Source organism: Embiotoca jacksoni, unplaced genomic scaffold (genome assembly GCF_022577435.1).
Source record: "Embiotoca jacksoni isolate LCO1_2020_lvr unplaced genomic scaffold, fEmbJac1.0.p SCAF_31, whole genome shotgun sequence".
NCBI classification, from domain to species: domain Eukaryota; kingdom Metazoa; phylum Chordata; class Actinopteri; family Embiotocidae; genus Embiotoca; species Embiotoca jacksoni.
This window is the reverse complement of record NW_027185383.1, coordinates 1,043,543-1,064,285: the sequence shown is the minus strand read 5'-3', so window position 1 is coordinate 1,064,285 and position 20,743 is coordinate 1,043,543. Positions and strand designations below refer to the sequence as shown.

General features: G+C 39.6%; 1 protein-coding gene across 5 annotated transcripts in view; it reads right to left on the bottom strand.

Annotated features, from left to right (window-relative positions):
- The window catches only part of astn1 (astrotactin 1), a 397,274-nt gene that overhangs the window by 200,541 nt on the left and 175,990 nt on the right, over positions 1-20,743 (bottom strand). For all 5 annotated transcript variants that reach the window (XM_069164339.1, XM_069164341.1, XM_069164342.1 and 2 more), the window contains 3 exons: positions 19,706-19,872; positions 14,705-14,899; positions 2,248-2,375 (listed from right to left, as the gene is read on the bottom strand). In XM_069164339.1, coding sequence (XP_069020440.1) covers positions 2,248-2,375; positions 14,705-14,899; positions 19,706-19,872 — 490 coding nt within the window. The remainder of the gene's footprint in view (positions 1-2,247; positions 2,376-14,704; positions 14,900-19,705; positions 19,873-20,743) is intronic.

Here is a 20,743-nt window from a genome sequence, read left to right as displayed (position 1 = left end):
GCCCCAGAGTGCACTGTGTGCTTCAATGGCACCCTGCTGGATGCTTTGAAATGATATCTCAATTCATAATATTACTGTTCTACAAAGCCCATGGCTGCCACAGAGGCACTAGAGGAGCAGTGCCGCTGTGCTGGGCTCTGTTGTGGGCCGTATGCACAGCGAACCCAGGGGCGATGTAGGGATAAAAAGGTTTGAGCTGTGCAGGCGGAGGTGGGACAGTGAAGGGGACGTGGAGGGGGACTGGGGCTCAGGGACGTGACAGCAGAAGATCCATTTAGATTAGACAGTGTTAATATCCTCTGAAGTTTCCAATAAACGGCAGTTGCAACCAGTGCTGCACCGTTGTCATTTGATTGTCCATCACCTTGCCCGTAACCTCGGATGATACGCTTTTGAATTGCTGCCCTGACTGGCCTTGTATCTCTGCTGTTATACCAACAACAAGCGATAAACCCATCGTGCAATCTGCTGCTTTCTGCACTGTGAGGCAATTTGGAGGCAGTTACACAGGTGCTTGGAATAAGCTTAGCATGTAGGCTTCATGAATGAGGCATTCCTGGGAAATATGTTCAAATATTATTATTAATGTTATATTATTGTAGTAAAACATGATGAAAATGGTTATTATTTATGTAGGCAGCACAGGAGAGTATATTTCCTTCGTTACAGGTGTCTGGTCGTCATCAAATTCCTGCTTGTTCTACAACTTAACTGCTAGCACAGAGAAATAATAGGACAAATATTATGCTGAGCTTCTGCCAAATGGAGTGCTTCCTTATAGACAACTTTGTTGTCCAGAGGTTTTTTTTCCCCCTTGTCAATTAGCCAATCAAACTGATGTCTATGACTGCTTTGCATGATTTCAAAAATTAAGAGCATAAAACTGTAAAACTAAGCAAATAAAAAAGAGTGAGGTCAAACTCAGTGGATAATGAGGCGTCCAGATGGACCATATACATGTTTTGCCTTTTGGAATCACTTGATATCCAGAGAGTCTCTTCTTTTTTTCAGTGTTTATACGGCATCTGTTTCACGCTGGATGGCTGTGAGCTGTTCAAACACCACCGCCATGTGCTGCACTGGTAATGAAGAGAACAGCGAGATAGACTCTGATTCCACTGACTAATACATCCCGACAGCAGTGGTACAACCCACCCACCCCCTCTCCCCCACTCACTTCCCAGATGAAAAAATAATTTGCTAATGTTCTACCTTTTGTCCCTTCACGTTTATCATGGACTTTGACCAGCCAGAGAACTTTTTGGAGGAAGCTTTTGTACATCGATGTTATGTTGTCTGGCTTATACAGTGTGTGAGCTGTCATTCTCAGGTGAGGGAAAATATTCTTAGTATAAAAAAGGGATACAGATAATTGACATGTAAATTATTCCTCAAGGCTGTCATTCATTCATTTAAATGCTTGAAGGACAACAGGCTGGCTCAATGTTTCTTGGTAACTGATATAAAGTATGGAGCTGGACAAGTCCAATAAAGTACAAGCTATGTTTTGCATCAACAGATGTGCAGTGTGGGTTAAGAGTCCAAGGCTGCACCCTAAAGATCGGAATTCACTCCACATTATGAGCATGAGAATTTTTCTCTGCTCTCCTCAGTTTTTTTTTTTTTTTTTTTTTTTTTCTTCATATATGACAAAAATGTGATACTCAAAGGCCAGAAAGAAATGCAAAGGTACAGCTATGCTTTGAAAATGTAAGATAACCGGACATAACTTAACTGATGGAGAAGACTTCAACCAAATTAGACCAGTGGAAAGATGACTACGTATTATAAAAGGAACCCAAGTCAAAGAGAAGTAAAACCAAAGCAGGAGCATCAGGTTTCCGTTGTGATCATCATAGTTACTCTTGAGCCTGTTTTAATCCATTTGGGTTTTAGATTCTTCAACAAACGGTCTCCAGACCAACAGCAACAGAGCACCACACAGACACCTGAATATAATCCAGTCCATAAAGAATCATACATCGATTTTTGCACCGCACGATTTGCACTCAGTGCTAATGTTCAGTTGGCAGAGTGCCCAAACATTATACTGTAAATGACAGTTCAAATGACCGAGTGTCTATGCGGACACCTTGGGCATCTCAAACAACATCCCACATTGATAATCGAGCCCAGAGAAGTTGCATTTTTTTTTTCTGAATAATGAGGATTTTGGACAGGCCGGTGATGAAATACTATCCCACAGGTGTGAGTTAGCAGAGTGAACTATGAAATATGGTTTCATACCCGTGAGGTATTCTGGGTCAGGTACAGGGTCTGACAGCTCCTCGTGGCACTGAACCTCCGTTGGCACCGATGCCACCACCATGCCGTCTGGGAGCTGCTGTTCGATGCCTCGGGCAAAGTTCTTCTGCCTGGTATGAAGGAGAAACGATAAGAGGGGTTCAGTTTAGAGACATGAGTGCTCAGTATTCCGACATGGCTGGAAAGAGAGGAGAGGATAGGAAGCAACGTGGCAAGTAAGGAAAGATTTAAGGAAACAGGGAGGTGCATGAGGGAAGGAAGTTAACACAGGGAAGCAAACTATGACAAAATTGTCAGCACAGGCTAAAGTTTTCTTAGAGATTCCCTCCTTTTGGGAGATCTAAAAATAATGAAGTAGTGAGTGAAACAAAAAGGAAAAAGTCACACATATATCACTGATGTTTTGCCTAAATTCTGCTTTTTCTTGTTCTGCTTTGTGCTTGTCCTGTAAGGACAAACACAGTCGCTGTCTTTAAAAATAATGAACAAATACAAATGAATCTCCAGCAAATCCCTGACTTAAACTATCATTTTATTCTGTTCCAAATTGAGGCGAGGTGGAGAAAAACATATGCATATATCTTTTAAATAAATGTGCATTTACATGTGTACCTCTAACATACTTCAAATGTAAGTTGACAGACCAAATCTAAATGATAAAATATGCGTTTATATTCATCAGTTTCCACGGCCTATGTATGATGACATCAATCTATAAGGAGTCACACAAAAGCACAAAATAAAATAGATTTCAACCGCTTCTTTCCTCACTCTTAATACTGTGTTTACTTGCAGGTGTGATTTCATGTCACTGCTTCTGTTTTCATCCTCGCCTTCACTGTCAAACATTTTCAAACCTGTTTTGAAATGTTGTTGTAACTAAGACACTAATTACCTTTACTTCTCAGGTGCAATGATGACTAATTGGCAGTTCAGATTCTATAAATAGCAACAGCTGTGCATAACGGTTGAGTGTAAGGAAGAGAGCTGTGGCCTTGCTTTAGAACCTCTGTGATGTATGACAGGTCTAAAAATAGGTGAAGTATTTATATGCAAACAACCAATAACAGGTGTAATTACACCTCGTGGCCTAATGTGGGGGAGAAATCAGGTTCACTCAATCCTAGTCAATTCCAATCATGCTTATACACAGCTTTAAAGCTGGAACAGACAGTATAAACAGTATGAATATATAACTGTATGCGTACACAGCAAGATCACAGACCATCAAAACCAAAAGCATGCGTGAAACAAAGTCGAAATACTATAAACCGTGACACATTTCAAAACCTTTAGATCCCTTAATATCACCGAGCATTAAACTGACTACATCTGAGCAGATTTCATGATATCAAGTCCTATTTTATATTTCGATACTAGGTTTTATATGTTTTATAAGGGTTTCAGTTTGGAAGGGCAAATCATATGAAAAGAAGTGTTAACAAAGGTGAAGGAGTCAGGAGATAATGGAGCAATGAAGGATGAAGGATGGAGGATGGAAGATGGAGGATGGAGGGGATAGATAAATAAAATGGCAAATTGTAATACTCGCAATACTTTCTGGCAGATCATTAATGTCAAATCAATACACTCTAACAATTATACAGGAATGTGCCGTGTGTTGAGGAGACAAAGTGTCACATTAAGCACATCATTTTTCATTATGTTGATTGTGCTGCTGCAGAGTGACTCATATTCCGTCTGAGAGCTGATGTCCTCGTTTGTCTCATGCTGCCAGTGACTCTTGGTTGAACTCGCTCATTTTGTCCACTCCATCATTTCTTGTCTCAATGCCAGTTAGGTTCACAACAAGGTTCCACAACAGAAAGACTCCAATAAATCAGTAACTTAAGTCATTTGAGTGTCTAAGGACCAGAGCTGTCTTTTTTTTTTTTTTCTCCAGTAGGAATCCATAGTCATGATTATTTTGACTCCAGACTCATATTTCATGAATGTACTATAGGTGACCTTGTCACATAAGGCAACAAGAAGTAATAATCATACTGAATACAGACGCTTAACATGACGCTTAATGAGACACTTTTGGGCAAAACAGGTTAAACATCCCATGTGATTGAGACATTATGGCCTGATAAAAGCTTGTATGCCAAACAAACAAATGCTTTTCATGAATCAGGTAAACATGGACTCTAACCTGCTAAATGTTCACCAGCTTGTCACTAACTATCTGTCTATGGTTTGGTGCTGGACAGGTACTGAACACTGGGTCTATCATGGGGTAACAGAGGGCTGCCATGGGTAACAACCTTAATCAGAGAATGAACCATAACTGGAAAGTAATGGCCAAAAAAACAAAAATAATAAACCTGAAGGCACTAAAATAGTAAAGCTAAAAAAAAAAGAGTTAATTCTGGGTTTGTCATTATAAATTCCTTTCACATATTCAATAAATCCAAGACGCTCATGAAAATATCAATGAGTGCAGCTCTAAAGTGTATAATTTTGGTTGTGTTCAGACAATCAGACAATTTTGTAACTAAACCTACATGTTGGCAAGATTTTTAAAACCTCTTTTGAGGTAAAACCTAAATCGTCGGTCATAATCCTTCCTCGTACAGGCAGACTGTACCGACTTCTTAAACCATGATGGATGTTTACAGCTGCCAGTTTGAGTAACTATTTCATGGTTTATCTTCCTATCTGGCTAACTTGAAGGTTTGTATCTGGCCCTTCACTGATGACAGATTAGAAATACTGTACATAATGAGAGCATAAACAGGCTAACCAACATGTCTTGTCTATAAAAAAAGAAAAAGAAAATGAGACGATGGGACGAAAGAAGCAAAACATTTACTGTCCGAGTGTAGACATGTCTGGATGAATGGTTCATTTGCTGCTGTTTATCTTGGTCTCAAATGCCAAATTACCACTTCCTGTATGCTGAGAATATTTCCCGCTAGTATCTGACACCACTTATTAAATTAAGCAGATAAGGTGGTGAGCATCTCAATTAGACTAAATGGATGTTCTTATCACTTTAATGACAAGTGTATATTTATTAAAAATAAATGATAATAGCATTGCGCCTTATAAACACGGCCAATAGAAACGCAAGAAAGGTCTTCATTCACTCTGGTGACAGTTGTCCCATTAATACACTCTGTGCATGATGTACCTTTTGATTCATTCAGTGTTCTTGCCATGAGCTGTGAGAAATAAGACAAATACACAACTATTTACAAATCACAAAGTCACAGCTGGCGAAGCGACTGAGTGGAGGAGACACATCACTGTAGAGGCTGCGTCAAATACCAGCATTCAAATGGCATTTTCTTTGCAACAGTGAATAGTAAGCAATTAGGCTCATACATAGAATGTAAAGTTACCTGCTGGTGATGTGAAACAAAGCTGATGGACAGGGTTGAGAAGGAATTCAATTCGACTGACTCTTTTTCTTGCAACTCAAACCTCTGAAGTGGAATAACGATGTACAATAATGCAAGAAAAAGTGCAATATCAGCAGGACCACTGCTCAGTTGATCACATAAACAGCACAGTGCAAAAGTTTTAGGCCTTTCAGATGTTTAGATTCTTAACCAATGCAAAGTGCCATCAGGCAGGCGTCTGATTAATCCCAAATCCCACAATCATATAGAACCATGGTCAGAAACAACAGTAGTCCTGTAACACACGCAGTGGCCCTGACAGAGCCCTGATCTCAACATTATGGGATTATATGAAGAAATAACCAACTGACACAGCCTGAATCCTCAGACACGGTGCCTACATTACGTCTGTGGTGGTCGCGGATCTTCTCGGTTTTCATTTCGGCGCCCAAATTACCAGGTTAGAGCAGCCACACAGCTGTGTCTCCCGCACGACTCGCGCCTCGCTGCTGGAGAGCAACGTCTGGAGTTTTGGCATCTGGCCTACTTTTCATGCGTGATGCTTGTGGTTCTCAGCAAATAGAGACAGTGAAAAGACATGCTGATGAGAGTTTTAACCAGCAACATTAAAATGACACCCTTCACCATATTTTTCAATGTCTACAGGCTGTAGCTGGAAATGTAACAGACATGAAAAGAAATATCATTTTATAATAATAACAATTTCAGCAACTGCATTACAACTGCATGTGGAGACAGTGGAGGTCACGTGCATTATAAAATCGTAGCAGAAACCCAATCCAGACTCTGATGATATTTTTTCAATAATAATAAATTGAAGGGCAGCATTTTCCCAGCTTACCCACTTCTCTTTATTCCTCTGTCTTTCTCTGAATGAAGGGAAACAACAAAATCATGTGGCGGCTTTTTGATTCCAACTCTTCACTTGTCGGACCTCAAATAATTGGGTTTACTAATAGCCATTATCGGATGGCCATCAGGATGACACATCCGTGTGAGCCAGCCGCAGCAGTACAGCAAGGTAGCATCATACATACGCAGGCAGTGTGTCTTGGGGGGGTCACAGCAAGTTCTCCAAGATGCTCGGAACGTTTTACTTGCCAAAGTAACTGTGATACTGTTTAAGTAAAAGGGTGCTCACATCAACCACCTTTTCATTTTCTGGACTTTATATAAAGCAAATTTCTAGATAAAAAAAACATTATTTTTGAAAGTTTCCTCAAACATTTATTTTATTGCCAAACAATTTTGCACAGCACTGATCATCAACTTATACTAAAACATCAGAATTATTATTATTATTATTATTATGATAATATTGCTTCATTTGTAGCCCAAGACAATAATAAATAGGGTTGATTGGGATTTTCTTGACACAGCAGTCAAACATGTCATTTTCTGCTCAAAGTAATTCTGCATGATTTCAGCTGTCAGTTCAACAAAACACACAAACTGGGAATTTAAGGACTGCATTTCAGATTTATTTTTTTTTTGTCGTTATTTTCCTCTTGAATGCATGTTAAGTGGGATATGTGCCTGGTTCCTATCATTGCATTCATGTCTGACAATTTTCACTGTTAATTTGGTTGGAGGATGACATGTAACATTTAAAAGCCATCTGGCACTGTAAAGGATGTCATCATTAATTTTCTCTCTTGAAGTTCAAGGAACTTTTGTTCAACTGCCAAAACTACATTTCATTTTTTTTTTTTTTTTCTCGTATTCTGAAGAAGCCACCTGTTTGATGAATTATTGAAACTTGAAATGTGACAAAACACCGGGACACTTTTGATTTACGACAAGAGTCTTTTCACTTTTTTGTTTTTTGTTTTCCTCACAATGATCCCCCCTGACGATGTGACTCACAGCTTTCAATGAGAGACAACTGGGGCCACCAGCAGCCCGTTCCCACCCCACCGTCTGCATTAGTCTGCAGCAAACACATTTCATACTTTAATTAACCGAGTCAGTGAAGGTATTCCTCTTGAGGGCGTCGTGTTGAGGGTGTTGTACAGCAGGATGAAATGAGCCAAAAAAGTAAGAAGGGACCAAAAAAAGAAAGAAGAAAAGATGCCTGAACGAAGTAGTTGAGAATGAGGGAGTGGGGGGGGGGGATGTCAGCTGGGAGTGTGGACTTAATCACTGATCCCAAGCATCCAGCAGAATGAGAACAAAGGGCACTAAAATATTCATTAAAACCTGCTCTGAGCTTGTCGTGTGAGAGAGGAATAGAGAGCGGAGGAGGGGGGGGGGGGGTATGGAGTAATGAGAGGAGGTTAGCTTTTTAACATCTCATTACTGAAGTCCACTCTCTCCCACAGAGACAGGAAGACAGACACCCTGGAACTCAGCTCTGTTATTTGAACCCAGATCATATCATTCCCGAGATGTCACCAGGATCAGACCTCCTCCATGGGCTCAGGCGTGAATCTCATCTTGCTTTGTAACCAGAATCCTCCCCCCACCAGCCTGATGCCAATGACGACTGGTGATTCGATAGGATTTTGCCGACTAGGAAATCAAATGAATAGACCTGTTTTTGAAATGATAATAACCACCTTCCTGCACAGGGATGGTGAGGTGTGTTACTCTTTCCAAAACAAACATGAGAAGCGTTTCAGGACCGGTGAGCTTGAAAGGCAGACCATGAGGGAGCCACGCTGGGTGAGGAGAATCAAACCCGCTCTGTGTGTCGGAGTGTGTGTTGACGCCCTCGGGAGATGCAGTTGAAAGGACTGTGGCTGCGTGCAGATGCCTGATTGTATGAGAGCGCACATTTATGTGCATACCTGAGCACCCTGGCAATGTCGTGTATCGGTGAGTGCACGCATGTGTGTGTTATGCTCTCGGCCCACCTGCTCCCACCACTGGCTGCTGCGCTCTTATTTCCTCCCTCTTTCTAAAAATTGTGCAGGGGCCACAGAGCAGATCCATTTTCCTCCTCGTACAGGCCTTTTCCCAAAATAAATAAAACATTAGCAGTGCAAATGTTGACTTGGAGGGACTGTTTACAGTTTTTTTTTTACTTTCTGTGGGTGAAAGGGATATTTTGTGAGCAAAAAGTAGAGAAAATAAAAGAGGAGGTAAACAAGAGTATATTTCGCAGATAAATAAAAGGAAAAAAGCTAAATAATGATGATACTGCAGATGAGGGAAACAAAACTCAAAAGGTGAAGATGATGATATGTGTTTGGAGTGAAAATTAACAAACCTCCACTGGTGGTTAAACAATATAAAATGTTGACTTCTTCCTTTGACTGAATGATGGAGACAGATGCTTTGTGCCACTCCAGAGCGGTGGGGTGGGGGCTTTTGAAGACGTGCCAGAGAACATCACAAAGGTTTCCTCATGCATCCTCCCTCCTTTCTCTCAAGAGCAAACAGTACGTCTAATAAGGATATGTGAGGACGCATACTTTAGTTACCCATGATTAAGTAAATGGCTGCTGGAGGCTGAGCACTGCAACTTTGCTGTTAAAAATAAGTGAATGTTCTGCAGTTTGAAAGGTTTCTCTGACTCCAGTCAGACTGCACACTGCCTGGTCCTCTGTGTTTCTGTCTAGCAGCAGTGGAGGCTGTGGGAGTGATGAGGAGATTCAGCTAGAGTTCACTGTTTTTAGCCTCAGAGACTCCTCAAAAGAATAACTACATTTGAGCCGCTAAATCTACCGTACAGGCCTGTATTTAAAGGGGGAGTGACACTCAGCCTCCCTGCTGGTCCTATTTAGAGTAACCCTGCAAATTATTTTATGAGTCTAGCAAAAGACAGATTAAGAAAAAAAGGAGAGAAGAAACTGGCAAAATCGATGCAGCAGAAGCCGGTTTCCTGGTTTTTAGTCCCTGGTGTGATTTAAGCTCTAAAAATGCTGGATTCTACATTTCCCATAATTAATCTTGACTTCTGACAGCTGCTTCTGTTTATGATCTAATTTGTATTGTTTATATTACCTTGATTTACTTTGGTGTCAACAAATCCCTTTTCAAACCGTTTAACTCTCTTCCAATTGTTTTGGTGGAGAAAATCTGGTTCATCTGGCTGACAATTTTTTACCTGTTAAAATGACAAACATGGTCAGCTGCAGATTACATGGGCTCGAGCAAATTAACATGAATTCTATTCATAAAATTGGTCAGTTAATTTTCTCTCTGCAACTGTTATCTGTATTTGCCATGTCTGATTGAGGGACAAAAAAACAAAACAAAAAAATAAACAAAAGACTGCCAGGGACTGTGAAGTCCAAAATGAGTCCCAACTGGAACTGAATTATTATTATAGTTTCAATAAATCTAAATTAAAGTTGAACTTTTCCATCAGTGAGTTTTTACTCGACGGCTGTTAATGTGTCAGATTAATGTTTTGTATATTCACCTGGAAATTTCACCTTCAGTTTGTTTTCATTAAAGTTGACTGAAATTTTTTTCACTGAAAACTGCCATCAGAACAAGGAAAAGGTTGCAAATGCAAACGCTATCTTTATTTTGTTTTATCACATAAATATGGATAAAAAAAAAAAATCAAGATCATGAATCTGTAAAACATGTCCTTATCGAGCTCTTGAGGGGATGTCATGGAATCCTTTGTTTGCTCTCAAACCTCTTAATTATTCACATTTAGGAACCCCAAAGAGGGAACATGTTTTGATTTTTTTATATATACAAAAAAAATACTTAATTGGCAATAAAATAGTTGCATATTCATTCTCAGTCAAATAACTGATCAAAACATTCTTTCACCTTTACCTGACTGCTGAAATATAAAGGTTCAGTGAATGGATTCTGAATGAGATCAGAAAGGATTTGGATCGTGGATTCAGATTTTAAAAAGCGCTGTTATATGTCTGTCAAGCCCACTGATGCATGTTTCTGAAATACTTCTGTCAGATTTAGTTTCTGAATCCACTTGACAGGACTCAATTGATGGCATTTGAATGAATGCAACTGCTCCAGAGCCACAGAGAGACATTTATGCCTTGCAGTCCTCCACTTGACTCGTACATTGACAATTAAAAATTTTCTGCCTTATTGCAGTATATTGGAGGGTCTAATTTGATATATCATAAAATACAGGACCGATATTTTAACCACATTTTCTTGCATGATACTGACCAGCAGCAAGTCCTTCTTACAGTGTGTCATTGAATTTCTTCGGGGACAACTCATGCGAGACGTGCGTATCCAGACGCTGACTCGCACATGTAAAAAAAACTAATGCCAGTTATATTTGAGCTCTTGGTTTTGAGCAAAGAACTCCATTATTTTCCAACTCCAAACAGCTGCTCGGCACTGAGTTACGATGCTCCCTTCCCATAACTTTTGTTCATTTTACATTCACGCATTCATCTGATTCAATTCGATTTAATTTCAGCACACTGGCTCCTGGTCACTTTTAATTCATTTGATGCAATCTCTTATAATTAGGTCTTGCATTAACCATGCCTCCCAATAGAGTCTCCCTTCCTTTTCCACCACCTCATCTGCACAGAAAGCATTCACTGCTCTTCAAAGTCTGCCTTAGTTCTCCATTCACAAGCACTTCCAAATGAGACCAGAGAATTGGAGATTTAGATTCTTGATGATATTAACTTTCCTGCCTCTCCCCTCCTTCCCTTACTCCGACTCAAGTGGTGGATCCCTAAGTGGGGGGAGTTGCCTCCGGGCGGCGGAATCCATGCACGGCCCAAATTAAATTCCTTGGCCGCAGACGAGTGTGCTGACCTTCTGGCTTCCTGAGTTCAGTGGAAATGATTGCAGCATGCAGACAGTGATAATTAGCCACCTTCAAAGTACTGTAATGTCTACATCAAACCATGTACAAACAATGAACACGGCATCTATTTTGACCTGTGCAGCTTAATACATAAGCCTCTCACAGGAGGTATTTATGTTCCTTTGAGTATTTGCCTGAGATTAGGAGATATGTCTTGTGTTTTATGGAGGACAATCCCCAATAATGACAAGCTTTACTATCACTATTCTTTATTTTGTAGGAGGGGAACTGACATAAAATCTACCACAAAATCCTGCCCCATCATGAAATGACCTTTACAGGTACGCATTCAATCTGATACGCTTTTAAAACCAGTGGAGGCATATTTACCTCCTGAGTATTTATGAACTGTTTCTATTTTTGCAAATGTGTGACTTGAACCCTGTACGGCCCTGAGAGGATCTGAAAGTTTGATCCAGAGCATTCAGGAAACTAACATCACTTTCTGTATAGTAGTGTGCTATAAATTGTTTGGGTACTTTACATTGAAATGGGAGTATCCATCACCTTGAGCTTGTGGATCAGGACCTTAGCGGCCCACTGCGCCGTGTGTGTGTGTGTGTGTGTGTGTGTGTGTGTGTGTGTGTGTGTGTGTGTGTGTGTGTGTGTGTGTGTTCACTGCTCATGTATAGGTTCAATGCAGAGGTGTTGTTCCTGTGTGTAAAAAAAAAATGCTGTATGTAACGTATAACAAATGGCTCCAATTCTCTTATCTGTCTGAATGAAGGTGAAATTACATATGAGAAAGCCACTGTCCTTGAAGACATCTGATTAAACACCTTACTCCTCGTCGTCTGACTTCCCCATAAGAGGAATATGAAGCAACGATATGTGATTCTCTTGTGCATATTTCCTTATGTCTTCCCCTTTGCTGTCATATCCGTACGAACTGCTGCTTGGTCAATATAGAAAGTGCTATTACAATAATCTGTGTTGATCAGAGGACATTCCTGAAAGTGTTTATAGGTACAATAAATAACAACAACAATCATGTTATTGGATTGTTCTATGCAGCCCCATACATACAGTAGAAGAGGGACATACAGGGCTTAATGCTGCGCTGTGATTTATGACTCATTACTTCCAGGGAAAATAATATATTTTCCCCAAAGAAAAAGCTAAGTGCTTTTCTGGCTTTTTTATTTGATATTTATTTACATCTGCTATTTTTCAGAACAATATCCTTTAAAAACTAAACATAAAACAGGCAATTTCTTCTAAGAATAATTGATAGTATTGGCCCTATAAGAGCACCTTTACGGTGTTGACCTGAGGTTATAACTCTGAGGTGGTAATACATGGAAATCTGCTGTTTGACACACAGGGACATTGTTTCTGTAACTTTAGCTGTAATCTGTTGGACACTGTCGTGATTGACATTTTTGTCTGATTAATGGACTTTGTTTTCAATGGCATACATACTGCAGGCATGTTTCCCAGGAAGAGGGAATCTATTTTGATAATAATTAAATACTGCACTGGGATCTAAAATCTTAGCATTCAGTCCTAAAATGAAATAAACCCTTTGGGATGTTTGAGCTGGCACACCCTCAAAATACTCTTAAAAAGGATAAGGCCAGTGATTTTCTACATTTTGATTAAAATCAACAAATCCTTTCAAGAACCAAAAACAACAATAAATGTATCCTACTAACAAGTTTTGTCTGTTCATCCAAAAGCTGATTTAGTTTATGTGTCCTCACCATAGAGCTCAACTATTTCTTCATTTTAAATAATATGGGAACAGTGGATTAGAGAGAGCTGCACAAACTAATAATGGTGATGACTTTCACAGTCTCCGGAGAGCAGGTCTGTGAAGTGGAGCCCACTGCACATGCTCAGGGACGTATTTGTGCTGTAAATAATTATCTTCACCTTTTCAACTTGTTTAAAGTTAGTGTTTTTTGTACTTGGTTCTGGGAATGTCCAGACCACATAATTTTCCTCTTTTTCTCTTTGGACTTTGCGCTTTGCTGTTTGTTTACTTTGTCAAGCCTGAAGAAAGTCTCAGTGGTCTGCGTCAGGCATGGAAGTTCATCCTGGTGCTCTGAAATGTCCCATTCATGGCTTAGCCTTGGCTGTCATTGTGTTCTGTTCAGATAAAAAAATAGCATTGTTTGTTGATGCTGTCAGTCTTTCTCATCTCTGTATGTCTTTGTTATTCCTCGTGTCAACACTGCGTGGTTCTATGAATCCATCACATTTCTTATTGTGCGTCAGACATATATTTGTGCTTCTTGTATTGAAAAGTCTCTGTTCCAGACACTGTACATTCCTCAAAGCACTTTAGTCCAAAGTAAAATGGTTGCAAGATGCAGCACAAAAAGCAGTCTGTGTTTCTAAGCATGCTCAGTGGCCTCTGCGTTACAGGAAGACCGAAAGTGATCGCAATTATAAATCTGTTTTAAATGTTTCTAAATAAACTAGAGTGCCCGTGGTTTTAATAATGATGCTCCAGTGCAGGAGTATGGCTCACTCGTGTGTATTTTCTTTATAGATGTGACACAACTGTGGGTCAGATTTGGACACAGCACAACTCTTGGAAAAATGTATTGTGCTTTTGGTCTTGTCATGAGATTTTTCAACAGGACAAATATAGAAAATCAAAGTCTGTCTGTTTACAACTTACACTGAGCATGTATATGTACGAAGGCTATTTTTACAGTGATTATTTTCTCAATGAATCTTGTTCAAAAAAAGTTGTAATAAATTCCAGTGACAATTTTGCTGAGCCCAAGGTGACATCAAATTGTTTTGCCCAGCAACATTTAAAAACTCAAATATATTCAACCTTGAATAGCATAAAAGAGATAAAAGCAGCACATTCAAACATTGGAGAAGCTCAAAATAAGGAATTTGAACTTGACTATAAAACTGTTAAACAGCAGCGATTTTTCTGCTGTCTGAGCTCTAGTATTTATACATAATGTTAACAATAATGGGGATACCTCAATATATGACTTACTGTAGGTAGGTGGAGTTGGTGGGCAATCAGGTAGAATTCACAGCTGGCTGAGGTTTGATCATTTCAGATGTAAACTTTATATTTTGAATTTACACATATTTTTCCTTATTTAGATCACCCACATATAGATTGCGTGTTCTTATCTGTACTCACAACTGTAACTGTCACTTCAGACTATTTCATGCTTTAAAACATGGTGACAGAAACAGTTCCGTCATGGATGATGTCAGCACTGTGGGAGCTCAAAGCCCGAACCCTCCCTACCTGTTTCCCTGCTGAGATACATGTAGCGCAACGATGTCCCGCATGCTCCACTCCACCAGCAGCTTGTGTGCTCACCTGAACGTGGCCTTGAGGATCTGTCCGGAGGTGCTCTGCTTGGTGTGGTTGTTGTATCCGTAGAAAAGGTCTCCGAACACCGTCTGGTTGGCGGGAATATCTGCTGCTTCCCCACAGTCTACTCCCTCAGTGCAGGCCTCAGACAGCGGCAGGCACGACCTCCCATCTGAGCCACGCTTGTAGTCCTCAATGCACCTGGAGAGACAGGATTTTAGTCAATTTACTCTTTTATTGATTCATTACCCCCCCTCCCCCCATCCTGTGAACTGTGATGTTAGTTGACTTAATTACTTATTTGTCCCCTAATGTAATCTTTTAATCTTTTAATATTTTTGCACTTGTGTTTCCTGCCTTCATTCTTTCACATTATTTATGAATACAATTAGTATGCAGCAAACAGCAACAGGACGATTTGGAGGTTAAAGTCAATTATTTTTATTTCTGCCAATTTCAAAACCGTTAAGCTGCCATTTAAATAGTCAACCATATGACAGGGAGTGTCTCTCTCTCGGTGAGTTTCAAATGATTAAGGAGGATCACAGAGCGGATAAAAGGATCAATAAGATGCCGTCTCTGATCAGCGCGGCCAAATTGTATTTGGGCTCGGCTCCTGAATCTGACCACTCGACTGCAGGGAGAGAGCACAGGCACTGATGTGAATTTTAACATTTCATCTAATGTACTTTGAGAATGTTTTGGTCTGCTTAGATGTAGAATTAAAGATAATACCAGTTATCATTAATTGTGCTTTTTTGACTTAGATTTCCTTCAAGAGAAGTTTTATTTAGACATTTTTACGTCTAAAAAATAATAAAGAATAATGTTTTGATGTGAAGGCATTTACCTTCTTCGTGAGGTTTCTCTGGACAACTAGGCACTACTCCAAAAATGCCAGTGTCATTATGTCAATAGAAAGAGACTGGGGCTAGATTAACCAGTGCTGTATCTCAATTCACATACTTCTATTGGGGCCCTTACATGTTGGTACACTGAGTTGTGTAGTACATGAATTCTGACTGAATTCTGCACTGACCAGAAATGACCGTGATACTGATGGCTTCTATCCAACAGCAGTATGGTGATATTTTGTGAAACATAATAACATCAATAATATTCTGCGTGGCAGTGGGAGTTGCATTAGTATAATGTGGTGTTCTGCAACAGCTGCAGTTAATTCCATTGTTCCGTGCATAATTGGGAGGCCGGTGTAAGTACGTCACCCAGGTACTCAGAATGCACTGCATGTTCCCATACTTAACAAGGTGAACACACTCATGCACTCAAAACAGCAAGTGTAAGTATGCCAGGATGCGATTTGAGACACAGCCCAGGTGTCAATGATGAAAGTGACACATCTTATTTGGAAATGCCAAACATTCTCAAAGTGTTTTTTTAACTGTGGCCATGGAGGAGGAAGCAAAGTGGTGGAATGACAAAGTACTGATTTACACTTTGTATTATGAGTCTTTCTGATCAATATGTCGGTAAAATATTTCTGCTTAAGCAATCTGATGCTTTTATGAGGCTCTGTTCATTAGAGTGGACGACCTCCACGCTTTCCATCACATACGTTGGTGTACATTCAGCATTACCTACTGATCTGTGATGTTCAAATAATCATTGTATCTTTGATAGTAGATAAATAGTGCAACTTGTGTGATAAACATGGGCCACCTGGACACGGTCACAAGCGGAGTGTCAGTAATATTATAATATTTGGATGGTTAATCAGAAATATCACTTTCTACATTCCTGCTGGCTTCAAAACATGTACAGCTCAGACCTCACAACTCAGAGAAGAATCAGCATAAATCAGTTCTACTCAACTGGCGCAAAATCCTCCATTTCAAAAGAGGAGTGAGAATCCAAACACTGAGAGCCCTCTCAAGGTTCTTTCATATTGATGATGTTTTGACATCTCGGGGTATAATATACTCTGTGAAATGAATCAAAGGCAGACAAAGTAAAGGGAGTGAAATGGGGGATGGGAAGGAGGGTAAAGAGAGAAAGATTATCTGTCAGGGATTTACAGGAAGAGAAGCTCTCTCCTGGATGCCAAATGTTGCAAAGCTAATGCAAGTCTCCGCTGGGAACGCTGGAGGATTAGCCACATCTGCACGATGTGAAGCGACAACAACAAAATGCTGTTGTTGAGAATTAAATGAAGCAGCAGTTTGTATCACCTGCTTATGTAAATGTGACATCAAATACTATGGCTTCAACATGATGTTTCGTGTAAATATGACAGCTCGCTGTGTCCAATTAGAAAAACAGTGTTTAAAGGACACAGTGATGTTTCACAGTGGAGATAATCAAAAATAATGTTCTTGTTTTAGTACATCTCTTGTGTGATGTAGAGATGGACCTCAGTGATGTAGAGATGGACCTCGGCTGCTTTCCACATTCATACAGTGCACAAGGCCACTGTACAGCTAATGAGAGGCAGCTTCAGATTAAAACTCTGCACACCCACACAGGTATTTTCACTTCTTCTGGTGGATTAGTCTTCAGCTAAGATCGAACCAAGGTGACACTTATGGAATCAAACTAACAACTAATAACAGAAATAACAATAGTTACATTCGTGTTTAATCTTTTTCCCAAAGCTACTGTCAGCTTTGTGTTTTAAGACTGAATAGTATTCACATAATTCAGGTGGCAGTGGATCAGATTGCTAATTGTGTTCAGTTTGTCTGCGACACTGCAGCAACCGTGGCATCTCAACACAACACACACACACACACACACACACACACACACACACACACACACACACACACAATCCTTCAGACATTGTCCCAGTGTTTACGTCATTGCTACAGAGTCCTATACATCGCCAACGTTCAGTTGTGCGGGGCCAAAGAACATTTTGCTGATATTTCTGAATAAAAGAAACACATCAGCTGAACATTTCGGCTACTACAATTTTTCAAGCTTCTGCACAAAACGTTATAAACACTCACTGCTCGGTACTGTCAGTGTCAAGGTGCTGAAGCAAAGACGAAAGTAGTATCCAGATCTGGTTCACAAACATAAACTGCCATTCAGGTTGTACAGACCTTTGTTTTATTGACTCAGCAGCAACCTGAGACAATATATGAAACCAACAAGTCCTTACCTGGTTAACTATTACACACCGGCTGCACATCGGTCAACATCTAACCGCTAATCCTGCTCTGACAGCCTCCTCCATCACCATCTCATTCTCTTCCACATCCTGTTCATCCGAGGGACACCATACCGTTTGTCGCCCACGCTGCACACTTCCACCTGACTCACTGTCAGTTATCCCTCGAGAAATACAGCTAGCCCTTCACGCCTACTCATCTGTTCCAAAATCTTTCCTCCAAGATACCTTACCTGTCAGTTAAGACCAATGAATTCCTCCCAGATGTTACAGACTCTCCGAAAGCTGCTTTCTGTCTAATAATCAGTTTGCTTTGTTCCAACCAACATGCTGATGGTCAATTGTTTATTTAGTTGCAGACAAGCTTTGGCTCTGCCCAAACCAAGCAAATGTATTTCATTGTTTTATAAGTAATTTAATAAGTAAAGATGTACTTCACAGTATATGTAGGTATGTTTTGAATCACAGGGACCACAGTGGTTCTGGGGATCTTTATTTGTTATTATGCATGAATTAAGCATTACTTCATGCAAAAATACCTCATCAATGATCTGGCAATAATGTGAGTTTAAAGTCTTTCACTTATGATCTTGTGCATGAATAACATGAATTACAGCATTAACTAAGGTGAGTACATCATCAATGATTATGATTCATTAAGCAGGATCATTATGGATTATTTGCAAAAACATTTTGGACCACTGTCAGTGTTACCACTTTAGCTGAGGGGCCACATTCACAATACAGTCATTAGAATCTAATGCTGAGTTATTGATGACTACAGTGTTTGGATTTCAACAGCATCAATGAGCTCTGTACTGCGATTGGCCACTTTTTGGGTCTGTCCATTTACCTACAGGTTACTGTGAATAAGACACAGACATAATAACTCAGACATCATAATAATTTAAAAATATTTCTTCCTACATTCATTGTTCAAGTAAGTTCTGGCACTAACTGCAGTTTTACCCACATATTCGATAGTAAAGATGAAATGGTTCACCACTTCACTTTGTGGGCCACAAACACGATGAACTCAAGAGTAACTAATGATTAGTTGGTGATGGATTTAGATGTGCTCTGTACTGTAGAGATGAATTCAGTGATCCAATTTTTTTTTTGCAAAGAAATCATCATGATCGTGATTAATAAATCATAATCATTGATGATGTAGTCACCTTAGTTCATGCTTTGATTAATGTGTTTTTCAAGCATGAGATAATGACTGAAAAACTTTGAACTAATTTGACTTCCTGATGATTTAATGAGGTATTAATGCATGAAGTAATGCTTAAGTAATGCCAGCATTCATGCATGAATACTTGATCATTAATTCACCCTTAAGTGAAGTGTTTTCAGTTTTGGTGTTTTTTTTAACACTCTTAGGGTTTGCTAAATCTATGTTTATGTTCATACCTGTTATGCCATGTACTGTATGTTGGGTAGATGCATGATTGCTTTCTGTCTTTTACATGCATCCCAATGTGATGATCTTAGCACTGTGAGTGACAACTATAATCAATTTGATTTTAAAGATGATAACACAATGGTTACTCTCATCACAAACTGACAAATCATATTTGTTATGAAACAGATCGCTGGTCCAACTTCCATGTTAATGGTTGCATTCATGGAAATATTTTGCTCTGACTTCAAAACATATCACTTCAAATGGTTTGTAAAACATTGTTTGCAAAATCCAGTGGTTAGTCATAAGTAGTAAGTCTGTATAATAATACAGAGATTGATACAGCCTTGGCTTTCCTTATCTGACCACATGCCATGTAAATGATGACAGGAATCCAAGTGGCAGAGTTGTGATGTAATAATTAAAATAATTAACAATTTAAGGCACTAATTTGAATCTTTCTTACCCACAGAACATCTGGATGTTGTAGAGCGTCGGGTCATCCTCTAGAGGGGCCAGCTGCTGGAGACACAGCTGCTCACATCCTCCATTGAAACCGTCAGAGCAGTCGATGCCGATGTGGTGGTCGTAGCACCCGGTCCCATCCTTCATAGGACTCAACCCCGGAGGGCACTGTGGGGGGGAACGAGTGTTTTTTAAATGACTGATGTTAGCAATTACACATTTTTAATTTTAGGAACACTTTCTTCGAGCTGCTTAAATGGTGAGAAGCTGCCACATTAACACTAATCCCAGATGGGGCAGGTAAACAGACCCCATCACATCTGTGCCACAGAATGCAAACAGTCAGATTTCTGCTCCCATTAGTGCAGCCTGTGTGAGCACTGAGCCAAGTGTGGCAACATATTTCAGGAAAAATTATCATATTAACAGCTTAAATAAGAGTAAGGCTGCAACAAAAGGGGGCAATGGGCACCGGTGAAACAAAGTACGCAAGAGGTAAATCACTAATTATCTGCAAGGAAAAGTTTGCCTCTAATTAGTGAAATAATTAGTCAATCAATAAGTTGATGCTTCCTTATCTAATGTAGCTAATTGGGGTTTAAAAAACTGTGACTGTTGAATTGTGCTTTTTACTATAACAAAAAAACACATGTTTGTGCCCTACTTTGCATCAGTATGCAATCTAATCAGGGGAAGCTAGACTTGTATTGGGATATTTAACAACAGCGTGTTATAGGGCACTGTAGTCTTTTTAGATCATTCTGTGTGAAGGAACAAACCGACATCAAAGGTTTTTATGGGTGTTTACTGTACTATTGAAAGAAATGAAAATATGTTCACAGATAATGTGATCTGAAGAGAACGCTAGAGTTTTTGCAGTAATAGTAGCCAAAGGAGCTTTTCAGATTTTTGTTATTAACTTTCTCAGTTTTGAAAGATACATTTCAAACAAAATGTTTAATTCCACAAAATGACCCAGTGGGTTATTTCTCATTTTCTAAAATTAAGCCTCAGACCATCTTCACATGTACCTCTCCTC